Below are 27986 nucleotides of genomic sequence, written 5' to 3'. Positions count from 1 at the left end.
ATTACGAAAACAAAAAAGCAAAAAAACAATTGTAAATAATATAAAAACAAAAAAAGAGTAAAACTGACGCAGTTTTTCATTTTTTTAAAACAATTGTTTAACTTCCATTTTTTCACCACTTTAACATGTACATGAACAAATCTAATCACACAACAGAGAAAGCTTTGAAAAACGAGAAAATCTTCACCAGAATTCTAGCCTTTCTAACTTTTTCCACCATTAAGATTCTTAACGATATGTTGGTTTATATAATGTATCAAAGTGCTAACGTTTTCTTTGTTAGGTGTGTAGTTGCTTTCTGCAGTTTTCTGACCAATATCTAACCAGAGTCAAGAAAAGATAAAAAAATAAAACAATTTCAGTGAAAGTTTGGTAAGCGTTAATTAAGGCACACCAAAATTATGACCAAGATTGTTAATCTCGAAATATCAACAGATACACAAACTTAGTCTATTATTATGCATTTATAGCTACATTTATCTACTTTAGTTTACTATCCCTAATTTTATGCCGCTACTTTTATGGCAAATTACCGATAAAACTGCGCATCTTTCCCTTATTACATTAAAATGCTTTCAAAATGAAATATAAATGGGAAAGAACCACTCTACATATCGCCTTTTTGCTATTAAGCAGAATACAAACGAAATAACATTCATCATTAAAACTATAGGTCAATGCCATCAAGAATAATAAGCATCATAAATGGAAATCGCTTGACAGAAGTGTCATCGTCACATGTCTTCTAAATAAAATTTACTGAATATACTCTAGTGTCAGCAAACTTAGAAGCAGTTAAGTTATTCTTAAATTGAAGTGAAATACTATTAATATTAGTTTTTCTTTTAAATTTCCGAGGCAAACATGTGAACATTAACACAATATAAAACCAATTAGCAACCACAAAATAGTAATTACCTGATAAAAGTAAACTTTATACATAATTCATTTTCGCCTTTTTGTACTCCGCGCACAATATTTACTGATTTGAATTATTTGGTATATGCCTGTTAACTTTTTTAGATTCTTGTTTTGTGGTGGATTTTTGGTCTAAGTAATCCCAGAAATGCTCTATAATAGACAAGCTCAGCGATTGAGGTTACCAGGCCATTATTTTGAGTTTTTTATAGTTTCTTAAGTTGGAAATTTCTTGCTCGAATGGAATTCTTAGGGTAATAACCGAAAAATCAAGAACTGACCGACAATCAGTTCATAATCTGAAACTTAATTTAGATGAATACGTTCTTGAAGAACATTCATATATGCTTTGATCGAATATTTTATATTCTTCATATATAAATTATTCGATCAATATTCACAAAATCAGCAAGATTTTTTTCAGCTAAACACTCCCGAACCATCAGGCACACAGACTTTCTTTCCTTTGTCCCGAAAAGTGAAAATTTGGAGTTATCAGTCCACAGAACATTTTATCGGTCTTTTAAGTCTTTATTGGACTATTTGTTTTACGCGTGTGCCGACTTAACTCCTTCTCGTTTATGGATCGTTTTAAGGATTAGTTGGGTTTTTTTAACATAAGCACCTCTTGCAGATAACAACCAATTTTTTTACTATAGTCACTGACTTCTTTCTCAGGCCTTTCATTTACTGATTTTTAGTGTCGTAAGCCGTTATGGTTGCTGATCGTAAAAATAAAGAGATCCTATGCGCTGGTGATTGACCTTAGTTGTCCAATGCGTTTTCTATTCAATAATTCACTGATTTTTTTTCTTTTTAGTTATCATAACATGCATCCCCTTGGAAGTAACTCTAAACAAATTTTAGAGATCTGGCGTTCAAAATACCCTACTACGTATAATATGCCACGTTTTTCAGTGTCTATTTCCTCGGCTTTTTGTATTCCGCAAACTTGAATAAATTTTAAATGAAAAAACAATAAATTACAATACATTTACACTTAAAGCCGAATTTGTTTTCTTTTTCGATGGCAGATCTTTACTAGGCGGCTGTCAAAAGATAACTAACAGTTTTCAGAACATTTATCAAATTAACGGGCATTATTTAAATCAATTTTTATGAATTCTATTTAATTAACAAGCGTGATAAATAAGGTGGATTCAACAAATTCCGAGATTTATCCGAGTTTTAATAGTTATTTTACGGATATTGGGTTTTAAATAGCAGGCAAAAGAATTCACTAACAAGAAAACATGAGTTTGAAAGATTCATGAGTTTAAAAGAGACGTTATAAACAGTATTTTCTGTAAAATTTACACCTGCTTCTAAACATTATAAAGGTGGTGCACCTTAAAAGAGAACTTTAAGAAAAAGATACAGTCTTTGATTGAGAAGTTATTCTGCTCCAGATGCTGCCACTTTCTTTCTAAATTACCTAGCTAAAAAAGGGAATAGGGAACCTTTAACTAAAAACGAACAAGAAAAAAATACTGGACAAAAAATTATTAACTAAAAATAGTTGAAAATTGGTTGTACGGAATAGTGGTTATTATATCCTAGGTAGTAAAAACGAAACTTATTGTTGCAATCAATTAATGCTAGCACCTTTTAATAAGTGCTATTTTCTTACCGATTGCAATCGTTTTTTTTTTCAAAGCATGCTTGGCAAGCATCCCGTAAAAATACGCCGCTGTTTCTTACGACTTATACAATATCATTATTTCCCATATTTAAAAAATGGAATAACAAGAACCTGATTAATCCAGCACATTGCATCAGAGTTTATAAGTTGAATGTCATGGTAATGCGAAAATATCAACCTGACAAGGAAAAAGCTGAAAACAAAATGAGAACTGCATATTCTCCATCTTGCAACGAGTAAGTTTTATTTTAAATTTGATTAAGTTGCAACAAGAAAAATTATTTTTAAAATTTAAATTATAATTTTTAAAATAATAATTTATTTCAGAAAAGATGGTCTCTCGATGCCAGTCAAAATTTATCCAAAAGACCCCACTAAGGAGGATTTCTACCAACATATTTTTCAACAATAAAAAGAAAATTGATCTTCCAAAGATATTAGGCTCAGTACCTCCACACCCTAAATTTTTCCTAAAATCTCAAACATGGCAGAATTGATTGCCTTATAAATGAGATTAGGAAAAATTTAAGGTGGGGAGGTATTGAGCCTAATTATCAAAGACCATTAAGTACAAATTCAAAAACCTTTTTCGCAACCTATAAATTATTTAGGTTACAAAAAAGGTTTTTGATCGAATTGAAAAAAGATGTAGTATGTGGCATCAATAAAAGTACCAGTTTTGGCCGTTGTTTGTGGAAATCAAGAGAACAATTACAACTTAGGAAGATTAATTGAGAGAACAAAGTTTAAAAAGGTAAACTGAAATTTTATGTGGCAGCAGACCTCAAGATAATCAATTGAATGTTGGGCCTGTCAGTAAGTTAATTTTATTTATTTTTATTTGTAGGGGAATGGCAGAAAGTTTGACTGCTGCTATTGTGGATCTCATGAACAAAACAGGGTTACATGTATACAGTGTATACAGTAAATATTCATGTCACACGTGCCATAATATAAATTTTGTAAATACATCCTTACACAGGGTGTTTCATTAAAAAATCAGTTAACTCTCCTAAGAAGATGAGTTTTACATTTCATTTTCAGCTGTTTCCTTGTCAGGTTGTAAAATTTTTTTTTGCATTACAGTCAACTTGTAACCTTTCAATTGATGCAGTGAACAAAATACTCAAACTTAAAATTAAACTTAGTATTAGTAGAGTAATGCATTTCTTTTCAGCTTTATTAAAAATCAGACTGAATAGAAAATAACAGAAAAACAATAATAACAGCATGAACAAATTACTTGAGTATAAGTTTCATTTTGTTCAAGTTTTTTCTTCTTGTTCTCATGGACTTTGGTAAGATTGTTTACGTCTACAGGAGAAAGTGAACAAGATACTTACTTTTGATTTTAATGTCAAAAAAAAAATTATTTATTTTATGAAGGTTAAAGACTGATAATCATACTCACAAATTTTTCTTTGCAAATTTTAAAGTTTTTACCTGCAGAAAGTTTTTCTTTCATCTTTAAAAGATCATCCTTTTCCTTCAACAATGTCTTAAAGAACAAAGTTTATGCAATAAATATTCAGCAAAATATATAAATTTATTTTAGTAGTCATTGATTCATTAAATCAAAAAAAAATTTTCTTTCAAAATTCTTCTTCATCTAAGAAACAATGTGGTATTAGTATTTTTTCAAAAAATACTAATGATCAACAAATGAAGTTTTTACTTACAGTTCTCTTGTTTTCAACATTTTTCTTTAATGTATTCAAATCAGAATATGTTGTAAGTTCCTAACATGTTTTGAAAAATAGAAGAGATAAGTACTTTATAGATAAATGGATAATACTTAGTAAGGTAAAAAAATCAAACTTTTAGTACATTTTTCATATCTTTGATTCTTTGCTTCAAAGTAGAAAGCTCCTTTGTGATCTTTTCTTCGAGCTATTATAAAAAAACTGGTCATGCAACAAAATAAACCTTGAAGCATCTATTTAAAAATAATAAAGGGTAACTTATAAATTAAATAAAAATTTCAATTTCTTTTTTAAAAAACAAACCTCAAAGTATTGCAACAATAAAAAGTAAAAAATGTTTGCTCACAAGTTGGACTTTTTCCAGGTCTTGACGCAACTTTGCATGTTCTAAAAATTTGAAAAATTTCAATATAAAAAATATTTCATCAGATTAGGTTCATCATTTATTACAACAATACTTTGAAAATAAAATTTTCATTGACTTTTTATACAATAATCGTTTATAGAAAGTATACCTATAAAATCATAAAATACTGAAAAAGTTTTTTTTTTATCTAAAAAAAACATTAAAAAAAAAAAAAAAAAAAATTCATAACAAAAAGATCTTTTAAAATGGTGAAGTTTTTTAATGCTGTAATTTTATCACTCATTATCATCAAGTAAAAGAAAACCTGATTTAAAAGTCAATTTTTTTGTTTGGGCATCACTCAAGTACATTTTTGATTTTAGTGAAGTGGTAAAAACTCAGTATAAATATTTAAAATGATTGAGAAAAATGATTACCTGCATGGAAAAACCAACATTTTACTTGATATATTGTATGAAGATCCATTAGGAAAAATTTTACAAAATGTCTTTGTAGAGCGCAATGCGCTCTACATAGCCATAATCTACTCAGAGCGCAATATTGTACACGCATGCGCAATTATTTTATTAAAACAGTGCAATTTATATTTCACAATAAAGCTGGTTGGATAGGCGGTTAAATTGAAATCAAAAAATATTTACTAAAAAAACATTTTGTGCAATTTATAAAGTAAATGTTTTAGATTAGAACATTCTATCGCCATCAAAATACAACGATAACATTTATTTGGAGAGTCAATACTTTCATCAGTTCAATGCAGTGTTTATTTGAATAAAATGTTTTAGATAAGTTCTAAGCAATTTATTATGGCTTGCCAGCATTTATCTAAAATAATCATGAATTCATTTGAGAAAAACATTCTAGTTCATATGCATAAGTAAACTAAGGTAATCTTTTTAGTTTATAGTTGTCTCTAGATTACATGCAGACATCATAGATATCTACATGTAATTTTATGTGTTCTTGTTTTTATATATAGGAGAAAAACTTGTGTATTAATAATATTTTTTTATACTATAAAGTATATAAAGTATTTATTTTTTGTTTTGAAATAAACATAAATTCACTATTTTTTAAAATAATAATAACAATATGATTTTCCAAAGAAAAAACAAGATAATGAACCACATGGCTCATCTTGTTTTTTCTTTCAACCAAATTTGATTATCAATGACACAATTTTAGAAAATATTAAATTTAGTACAGTTATTAGTAGTAATAATAGCAATAATATATTTTTAATATATTTTATTAAAGTTTCTTACAATAATGTAAATAAAAAGTAATAATTATAATTATAAATAGTTAACTTTAGTAAATATTTTATTGGTATAAATTGCAACAAAACTATTAGTTGAATATTTTGATGTAGATTGCTAAAATTATGGCATCGAGAAATCTTGTTCTCATAACTTTGACATCATAAACTCTGTCCTTTTTCCATTTAAACATATCTCCTTTAAAAAGACACTTGATCTGAACATATCATTATCATTATTTAGTTTTGAAATTAGCATTATTGGAATTACAGTATCAAGGTTATGTAAAGAATAACCAAATTAACTATGTTGGTTCAAAAGAGCTATAATTATACTAGTCTATAACAAAATAACAAAATAAAAAAAATATATATATAGTATAAAACAAGGCGTATATGTATACATAAATGTATCACATTAACATAACATTTACCCTCCTCTTAAAAGTGTTCAGGCGTATTTGCAAGTTAAATTTTTCTGGTGTTTTAGAAATTTGTAAAGATCTACGAGAAGAATTTTAATTTGTTCTATAGGATTCTTTTTTTTTTTTTCTAGTTCTTTTCGGAGATTAAAAGAGTTTCATTGCTACCATTAGGGGTTGGGGGATAGTTATTGATGGTTGTTACTTCTAAATTGTTGTTTGATGTTTGTATTACAGGAGTTGTTCCAATGGAAGCCAGCTGTTTAGTAGACACTGTAGTCTCATGATCACTAAGAAATCTCACATAAACATAATGAGGATTTGATTTGATGAGCTGAACCTCATTTACTGAATCTTAATATTTACTTTGCATCACACACAACTTTGTAACTAATGATTTTAACACCATATCCTAGAAACTCGGACACATCTGCAAAGACTAACAATATCTAAGTAGGGAAAAATCCTTTTAAAAAATTTTTATTGATATGTATGTACATGAATATTTACTCTTATCACATACTAACAGTTATATATAATCAATTCTTGAATCATAATTAATAGAAAATCAAACTTTAAAATTATTTCATTACAAATAATCCTACATTCAAAACCAACAACAGTAAGCACCAAAATAGAATTTGCAATTTACTCTTTTTTTACCAACTATATTTGGCCACTTTACAGTATTTTTTAATTGCACATGCTTGACTTTAAAATGCATAATATTTATTATATTTCGATCAAAGATAATGTTATATTTAGATCAAATTGATAGCCTTAAAATAAAATTGACACACACATATATATTTGTAAAAAATAAGAGAATATACATCCTATTTCTTAATACAAACAAGATAACTTTTTTTTTTAAGTAAACTAATGAAAGATATTTGCTTACATTTACGTAGATTGCAAAATCTGTTTCAAATGCCAAAGTCTTGTATATAAATATTTTAGATGAATGCTGGCATACCATAATGGTTTGTCAGTACTAATCTTAAATATTATAATAAAATGCCTTTGCTTGAATTGAATCCGCCATGTGTGCAAATTACATTATAGTACACGTATTTAAATATTTCAGGATAAGGTCTTTGGTCAACTTGGTCTTAGCAATAGCTGTTACCGTTAGCTTGCAACCATGTTTAACCATGGGTTGGAATGTTCCATTACAGTGTATTTGAACCGCTCGAAAAAATTCATCCCAGGATAAGAAAGTATCATGAACTTTTAGCGACATTATTTTGAACAAAAAAATTATCGCAAAATAAAAACAAATCACATCAAAATTGTTCAAAACATCAACAAGATTTAGCGCATGCGTACAAAGTATTGCGCTCTAAGTAGAATATGGCTGCATAGAGCGCATTGCGCTTCAAGTAGCAACGGCCAAAATTTTAATGGTGAAACAAATTGAATTGTTAATGAGACATCTTTTTTCTAAGTTCTAAATTGTTAAGATTTATGAAGAAGTTGTATACTTTGAATACAGCAATTAGCAATTTATTTTTGAAAAGGTTGAAAGGTTTTACAGAGGTGGTTATATTTAGGCCAGAAAAAAATTTGTTTAAATAAAACCAGTCTAAATATGTTGTAATAATTGCAATTCAATTTAGAGGAATTTTTCAAGAATTTCAATGGGATATTTTTAAAATCAGCAGAAGAATTTTATTCTAAGAAAGCAGCACACCTCTTTTTAGCAAAAAATTATCATTAATACTATGGAAGATAATTGCAAATGATTACAAAATTATTAATTGAATATGAAGTAAAAAATGAAACAATCATATTGGAAACTTTAAATTTTTGTTTAAAACATTTTCTTAGAGTTTGTAATTTTGTTTTTTAGTTAAACTGTATAAAATGTGAATAAAGACTAAAGTTGGTAAAAGAGTCTTATTTTGCTAAAGCAAAGCTCTATCCCATACTGATAATAGTTAACAAATTACAGATAACTTCTAAAATTGATACTGCTTCACAGAATATTGGGATTAATTGATATGCAATTACATAATTGGGTAGATTAAACTTGAGATCAGACACTAAACCTAACATAATATGCAAGAGCAAACTAAATGTAGTATAATTTGACTAAAGATCACAAGATCTACATATTAAAGTCTCCATAATGCTTATCAAAGACAAGTTATTGATTAGCCATGTTGTCAAATGACTAATCTGCTAGTAGTTATGAGGGCACCATTTGAATTAGTTCTTGTACAACACAACAACTAGGCAAAACCAATCTAAAAACTCAGATTTTCCTTAAGTAGTATCTGTTATACTATATGCTATATACAGGACTATGTATATATAATATCTGTTAAAATATATCTGTTAAAATATATCTGTTAACTTCTTCAGAGAATAAGTGACTTGAATAGTTAATGGACTTTAGCGTAATGAATTTTAGCGTAAAAACTTGAGTAGAAGTCAAAACTTTCAGGACATACATTTTTCAATTTCTTTATATAACTTATTGCTTTCCTAACAGTGTAGTAATGCTAGTTTAATATCGTTAAGACCTATGCAAAATAAGGGAATTTTTAACTTGGCAGCAGTATTAATACTCTTGCTCTTTACTTTATAAACTTTGGCGCTTTGGAACTAAATAACATTTATATTTTACAATAGATATACCTGAATACATTTTACAATTACTCTACAAGGACACTGGTAGGGTGATTTTCAGGCAGATTGGTAATGATTTTTATGTAACTCTTATATGTCTTTTAATAGCCATTAAAAGAAACCATTTTCCAATCTTGACAAATTGTTTTGAATAATTTATATCTATTCATCCATCTTTTAACCAAAAAAATTATACAACAACAATTTAGTTCAATGTCATTTAGAAACAAAATGTCATTTAGAGGTGGACATATTACAATGACAATTAATGCCTTATCCCTATTAGGTATAAGCTTTCTCTAGTTGATAATTGGAGTATTTTTTAAAGTTAATACTTAACTGTCAACCAACTACATTGTTAGCATGTCAACTGACTACACAGCCAGCTACAACACAGCTCTAAACAGGAAGCTAGGGAAATAATTTAAATACTATGTTTACACTAGGGCTGTGGAGTCGGTAAGCTACTTTTCCAACTCCTACTCTTTGATTTTATTATGGACCAACTCCGACTCCAACTCCGAATCCTGACTCTGACTCCTTCATAAGTAACCAATTTGTAACATCAAATTTACTGTAGTAAAATGTTAACATTAGCTATTTCATCACTATGATACAAATAATCCAACCACTTAGTGCTTTAAACAATATTTATTAGAAAATAATTTCTGAACAAACAACTTTTCTGAACTCTTGTTATGCAATAAACTCTTATGCAGCCGCTAATAACATTATGAATTTGTCAAAATCATGTTTGAAATATTGTCAGTTGGACAGAAAGAACTTGTTCTTCTTTAAGTTCATATTCTTTAAGAATCTTTTCTACTAAGACCTGCAGAAATTCGCTGATGTGATTAGCTTTAGTGTCTTTTACTGTCAATCTCTTGGTGACTACTTCATTTTTTTCAACAAAAAAAATCAGACATTGATTGCAAAATAGTTCACTCTGTTAAGAAACACAAAGCGTCCCTTGAGAGATTCATTAAGTTCTTCTTTTTGTTTAACAATTTCTTCAATCATAAATTTTCTAATATTCTCTCTCTCCAGAGAAAAAAAGTAAATTGAATACTTACAATCTTTCTGTTTGTGGAGCAGCTCTTTGGTGCTTGGTGGTGGCACGCCTAGCTTTCTACTGAGAATATGCAGCACAGTGTCAGACAACTTAAGTCAGAAGTTGGGGCATCATGAAGCTATCTTGTTTAAGGGATGGTAGAGGAGAGCACAATGGAGGTGATTTATGATTCTCAGTGATAAGCAGCAAAATACCCTATTGCTTATCACTGTTTTAAAGGCCTTAAAATAATATGTCAAACTCCTTGTCCTCCAGTTGTTGCAAACTACAATTTCGATTGTCTGGATATCCTACAGCTTTCAGAGCATCCCGGGACTTGTAGTTTTGTATAAACTGGAGGGCTAGAGTTTGGCATTTGTGCTTTAGACTGACAGAACATAAAAATTTTAATGAACAACATTTATAAAATCCTTATAAAAATTAAGAAACTTTGAAATATTTTTTTTTAAACTGGAGTAGGAGTCGGTACAACTTTTCCGACTCCAACTCCAGCCAAAATGAGCTCCAACTCGGACTCCACAGCCCTGGTTTATACCACATGACTAAATACTTATCACCAATAAGTATTTGAAATGCCATTTCCAAATTAGAGATTTTATGTTGACTACTTTAAAATTAGTAAATTTCAGAACTTATCACAAGAAAAAAAAAATAATGAATTGAATATTTTAAAATGAATAATAATGTTTATTAATATTATACCATTCAATCAAAAAAACAACAGTTTATTTCATCCAGTCAACAAAAAAAAACATTTAAAATTAACAACAGACAGATAATTATCAAAACCTCCATCAAGACCAGCAGCAGTGTCTTTTGATTTGTGCATTTCATTGGCTTTGAAGTTGAGGTCTTCCTAGAATTAAACATGCTATAAGTTCAAATTTTATCAAAAAGCACTTGCTTATAATAAAACTTTAGAACAATTAATGTAAATTTAAGTAAAATATGAAATATAACTATGTATAAATTCAAACACAATCTAATTAAATAATTATATAAATAACCTTCATAACTTTAAGATCAACTGAAGAAGGCATATGCTTTGATTGAATTGTTGCCTATATATAAATTAATTTTAATAGTTAAAAATGGAATTTTACAGAAAAAACACCTATATATTATTACAGTTTCTTTGCCTTACTTTTGTAATGTTAAATACTAAAAATATATTTAAAAAAATAACAGGAAGTCTATTTTATTTTTCAAACATACCCTACTTATTTTTTCCAACAACTGAACTATATTAGCTTCTATACTTTTGTAGTTTTGCTGAAATAATTTAAAAAGATATATAAGATTTATAACAAATACTTTGGCAAAAACCAAAAAAAAAGGAATTTTATATCAATCTCAAGTCAAAAAAAATTTTTTTAAATTAATTGTATAATATAGACACTTTTACAGTATAATGTAGACACTTTCATGGTATATATTCTCATACCAATACAAACATAGATATTATTATATATTATTAGTGTATTACCTCTGCAGTAGTCTTATTTTCATCAAAATTATCCAAAAACTCTATAAACAAAAATATATATATATATATTTTTATCAACATTTATAAATAAGATTTTATACAGTGGTTTCCACACACACATGCTTTTTTGGAAAAAATTATTTTTGAATTGGAACTTCTTATCAAAATGATTTCAGTTTTTGTTTCAAGCTATTTATATAGTAGGAATTGACTAATTTTTTTGTTTATCCAACCTCAAAAAGGTTTGAATTGGATTCAAGCTTTAGCGTGCAAGCTGTGTAGATATTTTTCTTGTTGAAACTGCTACTGTTTGCCTTGTTTCAATTTAGCTAATGGAAATTACAGCTCTCAAGTATCTGTTTGTATGAGTTTTAGTTGATTAGATGCATAGAAGTTGGAAGAATACTTCATCGCCATATAAATTAGTCTCAGTTAAGAATACTCCTGCCACCTTACAACCTTTCATCATCATTACCACCTTTCATCATCATTACAATCTCCACCATTATTACAACCTTCCATCATCAATACAACATTTCGGTACAAAAAAATAATTCTTAAACTTTTCAGAAATCAAAAGAGCTTTTCCAGTTTATTACTTCAAAGTTACTTTTATTACTAAAAATTACTTTTCCATGGATCAAACAATTCTCTCCTTAACATTTTGAATATAACTTTGGGAAAACATTTTCTTTTCCTAATGGCTGCATATTCAAAAACCTTTTCCCTAAATCAATCTTTTTTGAAATATATTTATAAGCTGTTTTTGTTTTTTATAAGATTAGTCTTAGATCGGCTCTTACTAGACAAAACTATTCTCTCATTAGATGGTTTTTAGGGTCTTTTTGACTCAAATGGTATTTGATAACATCTGTCCTGATACAAGTTTTAAAACTATCTCTAATCAAGATCTCAGATATTGATCATCTTCATGCTATTTCTTTATTGCTTAGATTCTTTATATCATCTTTCATACTTATCTGCCACTTTCTTCAATTACTCACTATTACTTATTTTTTGCATCTTTCAAATCTTCTCAAAATCATAAAAATTCTTAAATATGTCTAAAACTTGTCAATATTGACATTTTTATATGACTTTTATAGAAAATAAACAAATCAAAATTGATACACAGTTTCATTATTTTGAGAAGAGGGAATGGAAATTAATTAGAAAATTTGTACATCTGTCATTTTGCATTAAATTTTCCAATATATTTTTTAAAATACTGTTCCTAAGAGATGTACCAGAAAAAATCTGTGTGTGTTCTGATGTGGTGCTTACAGAAACCGTGCATCATTTTAAATAGCTAATTGTTTTAAAATGTCATTTTATTAATGTTATTCAAAATTTAAACAACTCTGTTATTAAAACAATTAGCTTTAATTGAAATGTTATCAAATCAGGATAAGAAGCGAGAAAAAATTTTGCATTTTCTCCTTGAAAATCCTGGTATATCAAACAAAACAATTTCTAAAGAGCTGCAGATTGCTTTGAGAACAGTGCAGAGCTTTGTGAAACGATTTAGCGACACTGGTACAATCAAAAGAAAATCAGGAAGTGGAAGAAAAAAAATGTTTTGTTAGACAAGATCTTGGTAAAAAAGTGAAAGATGCCTTAGACTGAAAACCGGATATTTCTGTTCAAACTTTAGTGAATAAATTTAAGACAAGTGCTTCCACTATACAAAGAGTAAAGGGAAATTATGGCTATAAATCTTATAAAAAGAAAAAAAATCCTCGTCATGAAGAAAAGTAAGAAAATGTTGCAATTCGATGTTCAAAGCAGCTCTATAAAAAATTATGTGCTAAAAAATCTTGTTTGATTATTGACAATGAAACTTATTGTGCTGCATATTTCCAATTTCTTCCAGGACACCAGTATTATTCAGCAATTAATCGCAAGAAACTGAATTCCAATTATAAATGGATTGGAATGCAAAAATTTGCTAAAAAATTCTTAGTTTGGCAAGCAATTTGTGAATGTGGTGAAAAAAGCTCTTGTTTTGTGACTACGGGAACAATTAACACCAAAATATACATATAAGAATGCCTCAAGAAACATCTTTTGCTGTTTTTAAGAACACATGGGTTACCTGCTATTTTGGCCCTATTTAACATCATGTCTCTACTCTGGGACAACTTCAAACTGGCTTAGAGAACATAAAGTAGATTTTGTTGAAAAACAACTCAATCCACCAAATTGTCCCAAACTACATCCTATCGAAAGATATTGGGCTCTTGTCAAAAGAAAACTAAGGTTCCATGTAAAAGAAGCCAAAAACATTAAAGACTTCTAAAATAAATGTATTAGAGCTACCAAGAAAGTCCAGCTAAAGACTGTGCAAAAGCTGATGTCGAGTGTAAAACGCAAAGTGTGTGTGTTCTCACGTACAAAACTTCACAAACTTTCTTAAGTGAAATTTAATAATATTAATATGTACTTTCAAAATATATATAACATTGAATATTGAACTACAATATTTAAATAAATATCTTTTATAATGTCTGTGCAGATTTTTTCTGGTACGTGTCTTAAAATTAGATTATTAAAAGTTATTGAATTAGTGAGCTTCAAAAATGTATATCAATTTTATATACAACCAATGCATTATATTTTATATGCCATTTAAATAAACTATAAAATGTTAAAGAAAAACCTTGCATGTCTTCATCTCGCTTTTTTAATTCTTTATACTTAGCTGTCCGCTCCCCTAGCAAATAAAAAACAAAGAAAACCATAATACTAAATAAGATAACTAACTTTCCTCTATAATATTCAGGTTTGGTTTTTTAATTCTGTAAGAGATGGTAGACATTAATAATAAATATTAAAGATTGCATCTCTTAGATGCACCATTATTACCATGATGCTCCTCAAGTTCTACATCAAGTTGGGATATCTCATCTTGAAGCTTTTCAGTTTTCTCTCTAATTTCACGTGCACTTTATAAAATTTCAAAAAAATGTTAAATTAGTAACTCAATAATTACTTTAAACACCCATTTTAAATTAACTTTTCTTTAAAAAAAATTATGTAAAATGTATTAAAATTTCCAACCGACTTTCCATCCTTGCAATTTCCTGATTATCTTCTTTCACCTATTGGGAATGAAAAAGAATATATATATATATATATATATATATATATATATATATATATATATATATATATATATATATATATATATATATATATTAGGGGTGTCCCAGATAGGTAGTTTTAAATATCCGGCTGGATACCATATAACCCGATATCCTAAAATTTTCCGGCCGGATAATTTTTACTTACAAAACCTATAACAGGTATTTTATTAAGCCAAATATTACAAAATATCACAACAGTAAAGATTCTACAATGACAAGTTTTGTTTGGAAGCTTTTTAAAATAAATGATCTTTCTGAATCGATAGCAATTTGCATTCCATGTGGAAAGCAGATAAGCAGGGGATCTAATAATTCTTGTCAAAAATCGTTTTCTACAACTCCACTGCACAATCACACCAAAAAGTTTCATTTAAAACTGTATGAAGAGGAAAGAGAAAATAATATTGAACCTTCAACATCTTCAATTCCACAAGAACGTTCAAAAGGCAGCATGCTAATTTTAAAGAAAATGTGGGAAATAAAAAAAAAATGTCTATTGAAGATTGTATTTCATCAAAAAAGATATGGGATATTAATGATGAAAAGTCAAAGCAAATGCATAAAAAAATAGCCATGATGATCGCTTTAGATAAGCAACCATTCAGTATTCTGAAGATGATGGATTTATTGGTTTAATGGCTCATTTACAGCCTAGGTATTTAATCCCAAGCAGACATTTTTTTTCAGACAATGCTCCTCCTTAATTGTATGATGATATAAAGAAGAAAGTTTTTAATGAAATTACAAAAGCACAGTCCATAAACTTCACTTCTGATATTTGGACTTGTTCCTCATCTAATGAAACATTTATTTCTTTATCAGGACACTGGATAAAAAATACTTTTGAACACAAATATGCTGTACTCTATGCTTCACATTTTCCAGAATCTCACACAGGAATAAATATAGCTGGGAAATTCATCAATATGTTAGAAACCTGGGAAATTAATTCAAAAAGAAGACATCTTTTATTTAAAGATGGTGCTGCAAATATGTCTCTAGGAAGTAAACTTGCTCAAAGAACATCAGTTCATTGCACAATTCATTTATTACAGCTTGTGATTAAGGATGCAGTTTTATCCCAAAGATTAGTGATAGATTTATTAGCTAAGGCATGTAGGATAGCAGGCCATTTTAATCATTCATCAAAGGCATGTACAGAATTTAAGTTATTACAACAACAAAATGAAACACCTTACTTTTAGTGCATAATGTCCCCACTCATTGGAATAGTGCATACTTAATGTTAGAACAACTTCAGAAACTTAAAAGAGTAGTTCAAATATATTTAGCTGATCATCATGAGCTGCCAACATTCACATCAAATGATTGGAAATTCATTAAAAGTCTATTGCATACTTTAAAACCTTTTTATGAACTTACTAAGTTTATGAGTTCTGATGTTGGTAGTTTGTCAAAAGTTGTTCCAAATATATGTACAAAGATTTTTATCAAAAGTTGATCAAAAAAATAATGCAGTTCAAATAACAAAACATCTATTAGCATCTCTAAATAAGAGATTCTTTTCTCAAGAAAATCTAGATATTACAAATGATGAGAGATATGTTTTATCCACCATTATTGATCCTCGCTACAAGCTCAATTTTCTTCCTATTGATAAAAGAGTGCAAGCAAGATCAATGCTATTAGAGGCTGTAGTGAAAAATCAATGAAATAAAAATGAACTTTCACCAGAAGTTAATAATATTGTTACTATTTCCAATCATTTAACACCAAAAGCCAAAAAAAAGAAAGCTGATTGACAGAGAATGACTTTGATTCTTGCTTTTTAGAACTTGCAGAATATGAAGGAAATGGAGGTAAGAACTTTTTTCTGTTTGTAAGAAAACTTAAAACAAACATGTCATTTAATAGTACTTAAAAACTAAATAAGAGTATCAATTTTTATTATCATTATCAAAAACTAAATAAGAATATCAATTTTTATTATTATTATTATTATCAAAATTCATTCAATTATTACTTTATTATGACATATTACTGTATACTATAGATAACAGATTTTAGTGCTATATTTATTTAATAATTCTAAAAGTTTTGTAAGTTGTTTATGAAAATTGCTTTGCCAATTTTATCTTTTTTTATAAAATATAATTACAAAATTTGTATTTTGTAACTTCATTTTCAATCATTTTTCAGAAAATGATGGTCATATAAATATAGATCAAGTCTCCCTTGTGCAAGCTGCTCAAGAAGTTGATGTTTTCTTTAATCAATCTATTATAGATAAAAACAATGATGTTTCAAATAATTGGAAATATGAAGAAAAGTTTCCACTGCTAAAATTTTTAGCACTTAAATCATTAGCACCACCAGCATCTTCTGTATTTTCAGAGAGATTGTTTTCTGAATATGGAAATATTTATGAGAAAAAGCAATCAAGGCCTCAACATGGAGAAATGTTGTTGTTTATACATCATAATGCAAACAAATTTATAAATGAGTGATAAAATCTGTAGTTCTTGCGTACAGTAAGTTCTTAATTCAATTTGAATGATATTTTATTGAATCATTTTTTAAATTTAATTTAGATTAATTAATTATTAGATTATTTAAAAAGATGAACACATTAAAGTTTGTGTTCTAGGTTCTGTCAATTACCAAAGGATTTGATCATGGTTAAATTGCGTATCTTTAAGACTGTAGCAATAGCTTATATGATTTTTTTTGTGTTAATATTGATAAACATGAAGTATCTGGTAGAACCAACCAGATTATTTTATTATCCGGCCTGATACAGGATACTGAATAATATACAAATCCGGCCAGGATATCCAGCTGGATAACCTAACTGGGACACCCCTAATATATATATCACACGCACATTCTTTCTATGTTGCATATTTATATATGAACATGAAATATCTTAGCAATAAGTTTATAATATGTGTATATTATCATTATCATCATTACACATTAAAAAAAAGAAATAATTTTAGTATTTCAAGTACTTTTATTGATTATATGTCAGTAAAAATCTTTAAACTGTATAGAGGTTTATACTGACTTATAATCAATAAATATACTTGGCATTATATAATCATCACTAAGATATTGTGTGTCCATATTATTAATATACTTCTGAATGCAACGTAGAAGGAATTCCACTAATGCTAATGAATCATGCCTAAAAGTAGTTAAAACAATGAAGTTCTCATCATTAAAATAATTTATTTTAGAACAATAATTTTAAAAATGCATAAATTCAACTAATCTAAGTTTATTCCAAAACTAATGAATTCTAAATACCTGTTTCAGCAACCTTTCCCTCTCTTGAGCAGGAGTTTCAGTTGACTTTTCTTCTTCAAGCAGAGCATTCTTCTTCTCTTCTAACTCAAATATTTTTTCATACAGTGTCACTGAAAAATTGTTTTTTAAACATTGATAGATTAAGAGATAACATGTGATAAATAAAAAAGAATCAAATCACAACAATGATTATCATTTTATGTTATCAAAAAGCTGATAACTAAAATAAATAACTAATATTGATTTATATATACATAAAAAAAGAACCTTTTACCTGCTTCTTGCTTCACATTAGATTGTGATATATCCTATAAAGAACCATGCAATATGTAAACAGTAAATTTTTACAACCTGCACATGTTTTAGTATACATTTTAAAAAAAATTCCAAACCACAAACCTTTATAATCCATGACATTTCAAAACCTTTAACTGTTTTGCATTATTTTAAAAGTGTCCTTTAAAGGTGTTTTTATTTTAACCAGATTTTTAAAAGCTACAAAAAAACTTTCTCTATTTTAAGTACCTCTTCAAGACTATCAATTTTTGAAGTTAAACTGTCCAATTCTTGCTGTTTTATCTCCAAGTCCTAAATTAGAAAACTTGCTTTAGAACCTTAATAACAGAAATTTTTTAATAATCACAGCATATTACAATAAACTAACCGATTCCAAAAACAACTTAATAAAAAAGCACCTAAAAATCCTTTTAAAAATCATTTTTACATTAAGCTAAAGCTCCTTCTTACCTCCTGTAAATGTAAGTTTTGCTTTTTCAACGTAACAAACTTTTCCCTTAAGTTGGAGGGCTAAAAATAGTCAGCAATTAATAAAATCTACACCTTTAAATGTGAACCAAAGTAGCAGCAAATGATATATTTAACATAACAAAATAAACTAGTTATCACAATATAATTGGTAAAAAGTGTGATATTTTCTGTTAAATCTTTAAATTAAATTTTTATATGATTTAAAAACGCTTTTTAAAATGCTAAATAAAAATTTCTGGTAAAATGACATCTAGTAATAAAGTGATTCAAGGATTAGCTTTATTTACCATGTCAGATACCAAGCTCTCTGTCATTCTTCTTTCTTGATCTATTTCTATTTCCAGCTGCTTTATGATCTTTTCTATACTAAAAAAAAATTAAATATATGTGATGACATTTAAGTTGACAAAAAAAAAAAAAAAAAAAAAAAAAAGAAAATATGAAATTTACTCCTGTTTTTTTGCAAATATCTCATCTATTCGCTTTGCCTCTTTTTGATTTTCTAAGCGTAACTGTAACAAATATATGAAGACTAAAAATTTCTTAAAACATATAAAAGAAACTTGGAGTTAATACTTTAATAAAGATAATAATTGAATTAAAAAGATCATACTTTATTAAAGTCTTCAGTAAGATCTTCAAAACCTGCATTAGTGTTCAATTTATCAACAATCTATAAACATTAACAAAACTTATTTTATTAGAAAAATCAATTAACATTCAAACTGGTTCAGACACAAAAATTATAAAATTGCAGTATTTAAAAAAAAAAACAAAAAAAAACATACACAATTATAATCAGCCAGTTCTCCTTGCAGCTCTTTGATCTCTGTTGCTAGCACCTCTGCCCTATTTACCCCCAAAATAAAGGCAGATCTTTTGTTAATATTAAAAATGAATTTTACAAAAATCAAATATAAATATATCAGCCAATTCAATATTAACTAAGCTTGATCTGTTAATCTGTATACTTTTAATGAAATAATTGTGTGTACCTTTTCTCATAGGATAAATAGCTTGCATTTTCTTGATTAAACTGATTGATTTCTTTTGTCAATGTAGCAATTTCACTATTTAAATCATTCATCTTCCCTCTAAACTCAAATTTTTTTTTTTTTGAAAAAGTAGTAAAAAAAACATCCTAAATAAAAATAAAATAGAATAACAATTATGAAATAGTTAAATGCTTTTGATGAAACTTCAGGCTAAATAATTAATCACAAAATAAAAATAAAAAAACACTCTCAATAGTCTAGAATAATCACTACTAAGTCTTAGCATGTTTGCATCCACCAAAAGTGCCCATATTAACACACAAATTTAAAAATGATGAAAAAAATAATTTTTTTTTTCATTATTTTATAATTGAACAATATAATTGCATATATGGTAATATATATTATTGTACATTTATCAATGCTTAAAAAAAAAATAAATCTAGAAATTTTACCTTAGGAGACTTAACCAGTATGATTTATCTTGAACCTGACGTTGCGGTCCTGAAAAAATAAAATTATTTTAAAACATGTGTTCAAAAAGTTAAACATTTTAATGTTTAAAGAGGGATCTTACCTTGGGCAACTGTCTTGATCCCGCCAAGCCCTTGTCGAGTAACTGGTCGATCCGAAACATGAACTGCAGCATTTAGTGCTTAATGATAACAAAAAAAAGCCAATTCATTCAAAAAATCTATCTGATACTTGAACAAGTTGTTGTGCAAGTTACAGTTATTCTGTTTTAAAATATTTTTTGTGAAAAATATCAAGGCTTTTTTTCTTGATGTAAACTTTAAACAAAAAAACTTTACCTCCTCCTAGTGCTCCACCTCTTGTTACTGGTCTAGCAGTCATAGGATTCTGAAAACATAAAATATATAGTAGACTTTTAAGATATGTTAAAAAGTTAGCTATTGCTATTTTTAGAACTCCTTCCAAACATAATTCTAAATTTTTATGAACAAAAGATTATCTATTAAAAAATGTTAAATTTTTTGAACCAATTTTTAAACTAAAACCATTAAAATTGCATTGATACCATTGCTGTTCCTAAAAAAAAAGTAAATAAAAGTTACTTTGTTAAAAAATTCAATTTTTTTTCATGTATGTATGTATGTATGTATGTATGTATGTATGTATGTATGTATGTATGTATGTATGTATGTATGTATGTATGTATGTATGTATGTATGTATGTATGTATGTATGTATGTGTGTGTGTATGTATGTATGTATGTATGTATGTATGTATGTATGTATGTATGTATGTATGTATGTATGTATGTGTGTGTGTGTGTGTATGTATGTATGTATGTATGTATGTATGTATGTATGTATGTATGTATGTATGTATGTATGTATGTATGTATGTATGTATGTATGTATGTATGTATGTATGTATGTATGTATGTATGTATGCAGAGCCGGATTTGCATGGCCTAGGGGCCCTGCAAGAAAAGGGGCCCCAAAATCGAATTGCAACAAAATTAAATTTTAATTTTTGGAAAGTGCATACATTTTCATTAGAAAGTAATTGTGTAAAAAATTAAAAAATTAAAAAAATTTGTTTTTTTATTTTTCTAAATATTTTCGTGATTAAAAAAAAAATAAAATATTTTAAGACGAAAATTAAACAAAAAGCATTTTGCAACATTTTGTTCATTAATATGAATTAGTACTTTAATGAACAATAAACTCAACAATTTTATTCAACGTTTGACGTTTTTTAAATAACATTACGTTTTTTTTTATTGAAAAGTTCAACCAAGAACCTTCTAAAATATTATTTTCTAGAATCACTTGGTTCAACTTATCAAACCAAGAAAATAACTATAATTAGGGCTGTTTTTCTAATTAATTAAGGTTTACAACAGTAGCAAACATTATTTATTTGCAAAACAGCCTGATTAATTTTCCAGATTGATATTAAAAACGGTAGTTAATAAATTTGTTTTTTTATTATATGTGCATATTTTGAGAAAATGCATTTATTTTAAGAAAAAATTTGCTCGCTTTTAAGTAAAATATCTTAGTAATCGAAATAAAGTAATTGTTTTAAATTTTAAATTGCATTAAACTTTAAGCAATAATTTGAACGCTTTTAACTAAAGTAAATACGCGCACTGTGAAAAAAGTAATCATAAATTTTTAACGTTTGTTTTCCTGTTTATTTTTAACAAACTTTCGCTTGTTTATGTAGGCTATTTTACTTAATTTTAATAATAAAAAGTAGTGGAGTGTTATCTATTAGTAAAATCTGTGCTTGTAAACAATAGCAATTAAATTAATTAAATGTGTTCATTTTCAGAACCTTTTAACAGATATGGGAAGAAGCTATGAAAGTGGAGCTGAAAAAGAAAGAAAAAAGCAATAACAGAAGAAAACATAAAGAAACATCGAAAACTTGATAGTTTTTTGTTAAAAGCAGAATGTCATGGTAATTCACCAACTTCAGCTAATCTTGCTAACTGTGGCATAAGTAAAGAGGCAAAAATATTGGATTTTGTGGAGGACTCAATTAATGAATCTCAAACTTTAAACAAACAATCGGAACTCAATAAGGAGAGGGTAAGTGATCCAGGACTTTGGGAAACTCTTTCAGCTGAGGATATACAATTTTGGATAGAGAACGGTCCATTAAAATGTCAAAATGCAGATTATGACTTTAAATCCTCTAAAATGATGTATCAAGATCGCAATCGATATTGCTCAAAAAGCTTGTTTATGGGGAAAAAAGTAAATGGTGAAACATTTAATAGAGAATGGCTCATATATTCCACAGCATTAGATTGTGTATTCTGTTTTGTCTGCAAGCTTTTTGAACCCTCAAAATAAGCTTTAGCATCAACAGGATATAAAGATTGGAAAAATTCAGGGGCATCAATTCAGGGGCATGAACACTCATCAGACCACAGAAAAGCTTCCTTAGTATACTTTCACAGAAAAAATAACAAGGTATTTTTAAATGATCAACTTCTAAACGAAATTCGCAAAGAAAAAAACTACTGGAGAGAGGTTCTAAGAAGAGTTACAGCTGTAATTTGCACATTGACCGAAAGAAACTTAGCTTTTAGAGGTTCAAATGAAAAATTTGGGTCTGAGAGCAAAGGGAATTTTATTGGTCTGCTTGAGTTGATTGCTCAGTTTGATCCTTTATAGGCCAAACACATAAAAAATTATTGTGACAGTGGTTCTGGAAAAACAAACTACCTCTCAAAGAATACATGTGATGAATTAATCGTATTGATGGCAAGAAAAGTGTTGCAATCAATCAGCGACGATGTTTTAAAATCTAAGTATTATGGATTATCAGTAGATTCAACACCTGATGTGAGTCACAAAGATCAACTATGTGTGATCTTGAGGTACATTGATCAAATTTCTAATGAGCCTATTAAAAGATTTGTCAACTTCATTCACATCGATAATCACACCGGGGAAAATTTAGCAAATGCAACCATGGACTTTTTAAACGTAAAATTGAACTTGGAAATCAGCAACTGCAGAAGCCAGTCTTATGATAACTCAAGCAGTATGACTGGAAAATATAAAGGAATGAAAACTAGAATTTTGGAGTTCAATAAGCTGGCAAAATTCTTGCCATGTTCAGGTCATTCTCTTAACTTGGTAGGAGAGGCTGCTGTAGATTGCTGCATCGAGGGAATCAATTTTTTTGGTATTGTTCAAGAACTGTACAACTTTTATTCTGCTTCTACAAAGTTGTGGAGTGTTTGGAACAGTTTGCAAGTAGTTCATTGAAATCATTATTGAATACTTGGTGGAGCGCTCATGCTGACTCGGTCAAAACCATTCACCAGAACTACAATAAATTTATGGAAGAATTGGCCAAAATCAATGAGTGTGAAAGTTTTGAAACAAAAACAAGAGCTGCGGCTGGAAACTTACTATCGAAAATGGAAACTTTTGAATTTGCTTTACAAACAATAATATGGGATCAAGTTTTGCAACGAATGAATGCTGTTTCCAAATTATTGCAAAGTGCAACGATTACTCTAGATACTTGTGCTGAACTTTATTAATCTCTTGGAGATTATCTTCTTGGATTAACAAACACATTCGATTTAATAGAACAAGATGCAAAATTACTGTTACCAGACAAAGATTATTTACAAAAGAGACGCTGTAATAAGAAAGCGCTATTAGGTGAAAAACGATCAGAAAAACCTCAATTAAGTCCACGTGAAGATTTTAAGACAAATGTTTTTTTAAAAACTATCAATAATCTTACTACAAATTTAAAAGAAAGAGCTCAATGCTATCAGGAATTGAATGACAAATTTGTATTTTTAATAGACACGAGATTCAACAAAGATAACCTGAAGACATGTGTTAATTGTCTGGTGGAAGACTACACGGAAGATATTGATGATAATTTATATGCAAAAATTGAACATCTACATCTGTATTTGAAAGAGCATTTTAATACTCAAGTTCCTGAATTGTCCCATTTGGATTTGTATAAACTTTTAAGAAAAAACAAATGGAGGCTGCATTTCCAAATACTGAAATCATTCTTAGGATTTTCATGTTTCATGATATCCAACTGCTCTGGAGAAAGGTCATTTTCAAAATTAAAATTAACAAAAAATGATTTGCGATCAACTATGTCAAAAAAAACGTTAAACAATTTTGCATTATTATCAAGCAACGCAGACAAAATTAAGTCAATTAATATAGATTCATTGATTGAAGATTTTGTTAATGAAAAATACAGAAAAAAGATTATGTAGATTTTAAACAATATTTTTAAAAAAATGAAATAAAACTTTTAATTACGTTAAACTAAGATTATATTTTTTTAAACTAACATACTATTTCTAAATATGGGGCCACAGGCTTTTTTTTGGCCTAGGGCCCCTAAAACTGTAAATCCGGCTCTGTATGTATGTATGTATGTATGTATGTATGTATGTATGTATGTATGTATGTATGTATGTATGCATGCATGCATGCATGTATGTATATATATGCATGTATGTATGTTAATAAACATTTAAAATTATTTAGCTGAATTTTTCACAAAAGTTGACTTGCACCATAACTCAAATTTTGTATAAATAAACTTTATGTTTGTTTCTAAAACATCTTTACAAAAAAATCATCTTGCCTATACCTGAAAATGATTTTTAGTACACTTAATTTTTTATTCATTTACAAGTAATATTCATTTACAACCTTTTTTTATTTCAAGTATTTCCCACTGAATTGTACTTGGATTTTTTTTTTAATAACTGATCTTTAAATAAATTTATATGGGAGAATTAGTTTTTTTTTTTGCACATAAGATTATTTTAACTGTTGATTTATTAAATTTTCTCAACAAAAAATATTGATTTGAAATTTCGTAATAATAAAGAACTAAAGTGTAAAAAATCTTATAGCAAAGTAGTTACAATTTAATGTATGAAAGACAAGTCTGTCTAATTGTAAAGAGACTTAAATCTGTAGGAAGTTTAGAAAGCAAGACATGCTCAGGAAGACCAAGAACAACTAAAAGAGATAAAAACTCATTTATTTGAAAAAAAAAGTTAAATATAGAAATATAAAAAATTTACAAAATCAAAAACAGTTTTAATACAACAAAACAACACTTTATACCATTTGGTTTAGTAGTCAACTTTCAAAAAAGTGCTTAGTAGTTCTGCTAAAAAGATCAGCCTTGTTTGCTGAGACATGTTTAAATTGGGTGGCATGATAATGATCAAAAATGTAAAGCAAAATTAATAAGAATGTTTTCCAGCCAAGAAAAAATAATTTTCTGAAATGGCTATCATATAGTTCTGACTTAAATTCATATATTTAAGAATATTTATATATCATTCACTTAATTTTTAAAGCACTTATGGGAATATTGGGATTATCAGCTGACTAAAAATCAAGAAATTTCTTTATTTTTTGTTGTGAGTAACCTTTGAGGCTTTTTTTTTGTAAAATTTATAATTATACCTACTTAATGATATGCCTAAAAAACTTTTGCATGACAATACCAAGGATTTTTATAAATATGTTTTTGAAACCAATAATTAAAAGTTTTTTTTGCATTAAATATGAACCATAATGAAATTTAACTTCTTTGAAAGTTTTATTTCAATTAGACAAAGAAATATAAATAGATAGATAGATAGATGCATATATACATACATATACATACATACATACATACATACATACATACATACATACACACACATACATACATACATACATACATACATACATACATACATACATACATACATACATACATACATACATACATACATACGTACATACATACAAACATACAGCCCTTAGAATATATTTATAAACACAGCCCAGATTATAATCATAGTTTGTTGATTAGGCTGAGAAATTTTAAAACCACTATGAATTTAAATTAAGTAAAAAATTTAGCTGCCTGATCAGATTATCAATTAATATATATTCAGATTTTTATTAGGATATATATTCATATTGTTACAGGATGTCCCTACTGATATCCTATATCTTTCATCCAAAGTTCTTCGTTTCTATGATTTTATCCAGTTTCTAAATTGTTCATTTGTCTGGGATCAACAACACGGTCTCCTTCCTTCCAAATTTTGTAACTACTTTAATAGTAGGACAACGTGTGGGTATAACCTAAGATCAGTCACTTTTAAAAACTTAACTATCCCACAAAAACAGACAACTAAACATGGAATAAATTCCATTACATATCAGTGTATCCTTTCTTGGAACACCCTTCCAAAAACCCTAAAAACAGATTTTATCCTTAAATCCAAGAATCTGTTCTTAAAATCACTCCATCATTTTTACCTAAAAAGTTACGCTTAACTTTATTCTTTACCTCTATAACTTTTTTCTTTATGTTTATGTACATTTTATAATTTCTTATTTGTGTATATCTGTATATATGTATGTACATGTGAATACATTATAATAACTATTTGACCTATATTTTAACTCTTTTAAAAGACTGTTTTATAAGTGTTACTTATAAATGTTTGTAAGTCCTACTTTTACTATGTGACTAGTTTATTTCTTAAGTTTTTCTCTTGTCTTTTCTTTATATTATTTAGGTCATTGCGTTTTATTAGTGAATTACTATTTGCAATGACCTGTGTTTTTTTGTAACATCTTTAACACGAAACATATTGATTGATTGATTGATAAATCAATATGTATGCTTGGTAATTTACTGCAGTAGCAATAGCTACTGCAGTAATTGCTAACAAAATGCTATACTAATGTAGTATTTATTCTGTTAACAATTTTATTAACTGATTTATCTTTCCTACATGATCTTTATAATTTTACAACTATATTTCAATATAAAGGATCCACATAATTTCCTATAGTTAATTTAACTTTAACAAGAATTGCTGCATGGAAACAGTTGCTACAGCACTATTGATCAGAAAATTTTAACCCTGCATACCTATTCAAATTTAATAATAAGATTAGGGCTGATGGATAAAATTATATGACAATATAAAATATTACCTGGTGGGGGTCTCCCTACAGCTAAATTTTTATTACACCAATAAAGAAAAATAAATGATTATGATTGTCACAGTTAATTTTAAACTTTTTGAAAAACTTATATTTATTGCCTTTATCGCTGTTGACTGCTAATACAGAGTTTTAATATACCTAACTGTATTTGTAAACATTTAAATGAAAAGATACAAGTAGCCATTCTTCCACGAGATGCAGTACCAACTCTATGATTTCCAGATGAAGGTCGAGCAATACTCATTTTGTTTTCAAATTAAAAAATTTTCACTAAGTTATTATGCAATAATATAAAATTGCAGTATTAATTTATTTTTCAAGTAAGTGCAACTGTACAAACTTAAGAATTCCTCATATAATCCGCCATCTTTATAATGCTTTAAAAAAAAAAAAGTTTCGATACAGTTCGTAACTACCCAGTTGTTAAGCTTGTAAAATGTAAAATTCTATTCACGCGAATGAGTTTCGTCGCAACGAATTCAAAATACCCTTCCCAGCGATAATAAAATTTTTTTACAATACAAATACTGCCTTGTAATAAAACTACACGGAAGGTTTCGAGAATTGTTGTTCATCAGCAGAAACAGTGGTGTGGCTGTATGAATCTCTTTACTTTTATTCTTTTGTAAAAAATGTATTTAAAGTATGTATTTACACTTGGTTTTAAAAAATTAAAGTTGCTCTCTTATCTTAAACGAAAAGTCCACGTCTTAGCCAACAGATTTCCACGTCTTAGCCAATAGATTTCCAGAACGGTTCATAAGTAATGCATAAATAAAAAGCATAA

General features: G+C 27.8%; 1 protein-coding gene across 5 annotated transcripts; it reads right to left on the bottom strand.

Moving 5' to 3' along the window:
• Positions 1-72: 72 nt before the first annotated feature.
• LOC145191923 (intraflagellar transport protein 74 homolog) lies at positions 73-27879 on the bottom strand. Of its 5 annotated transcripts, XM_090076945.1 has the most exons (29): positions 27374-27879; positions 27188-27208; positions 20721-20731; positions 20494-20542; positions 20259-20336; positions 20137-20185; positions 19682-19780; positions 19475-19535; positions 19300-19359; positions 19137-19198; positions 18974-19052; positions 18666-18725; positions 18444-18506; positions 18193-18226; positions 17919-18028; positions 14563-14603; positions 14368-14447; positions 14162-14215; positions 11503-11543; positions 11232-11288; positions 11024-11077; positions 10806-10872; positions 4610-4650; positions 4388-4450; positions 4240-4299; positions 4004-4058; positions 3804-3874; positions 2297-2357; positions 73-319 (listed from the first exon to the last, which is right to left on the bottom strand). In XM_090076945.1, the coding sequence occupies exons 1-29, from the start codon at positions 27441-27443 to the stop codon at positions 204-206; spliced, it is 1767 nt and encodes a 588-aa protein (XP_089933071.1). In that variant the 5' UTR covers positions 27444-27879; the 3' UTR covers positions 73-203. The 5 variants fall into 5 exon arrangements, with proteins under 5 accessions (XP_089933071.1, XP_089933073.1, XP_089933074.1 ...); XM_090076947.1 differs by lacking the exon at positions 20721-20731 and having other exon boundaries at positions 27374-27875; XM_090076948.1 differs by lacking the exons at positions 20721-20731; positions 27188-27208 and having other exon boundaries at positions 27338-27875.
• Between the last annotated feature and the right edge of the window lie 107 nt (positions 27880-27986).

This window comes from Hydra viridissima, unplaced genomic scaffold, assembly GCF_058129835.1.
Source record: "Hydra viridissima isolate aposymbiotic clone 2 unplaced genomic scaffold, HvirCarnegie_v1 scaffold_1, whole genome shotgun sequence".
In the NCBI taxonomy this organism is placed as follows: domain Eukaryota; kingdom Metazoa; phylum Cnidaria; class Hydrozoa; order Anthoathecata; family Hydridae; genus Hydra; species Hydra viridissima.
Note: the sequence above shows the minus strand (reverse complement) of the source record. Positions and strands in the feature narration are given on the sequence as shown.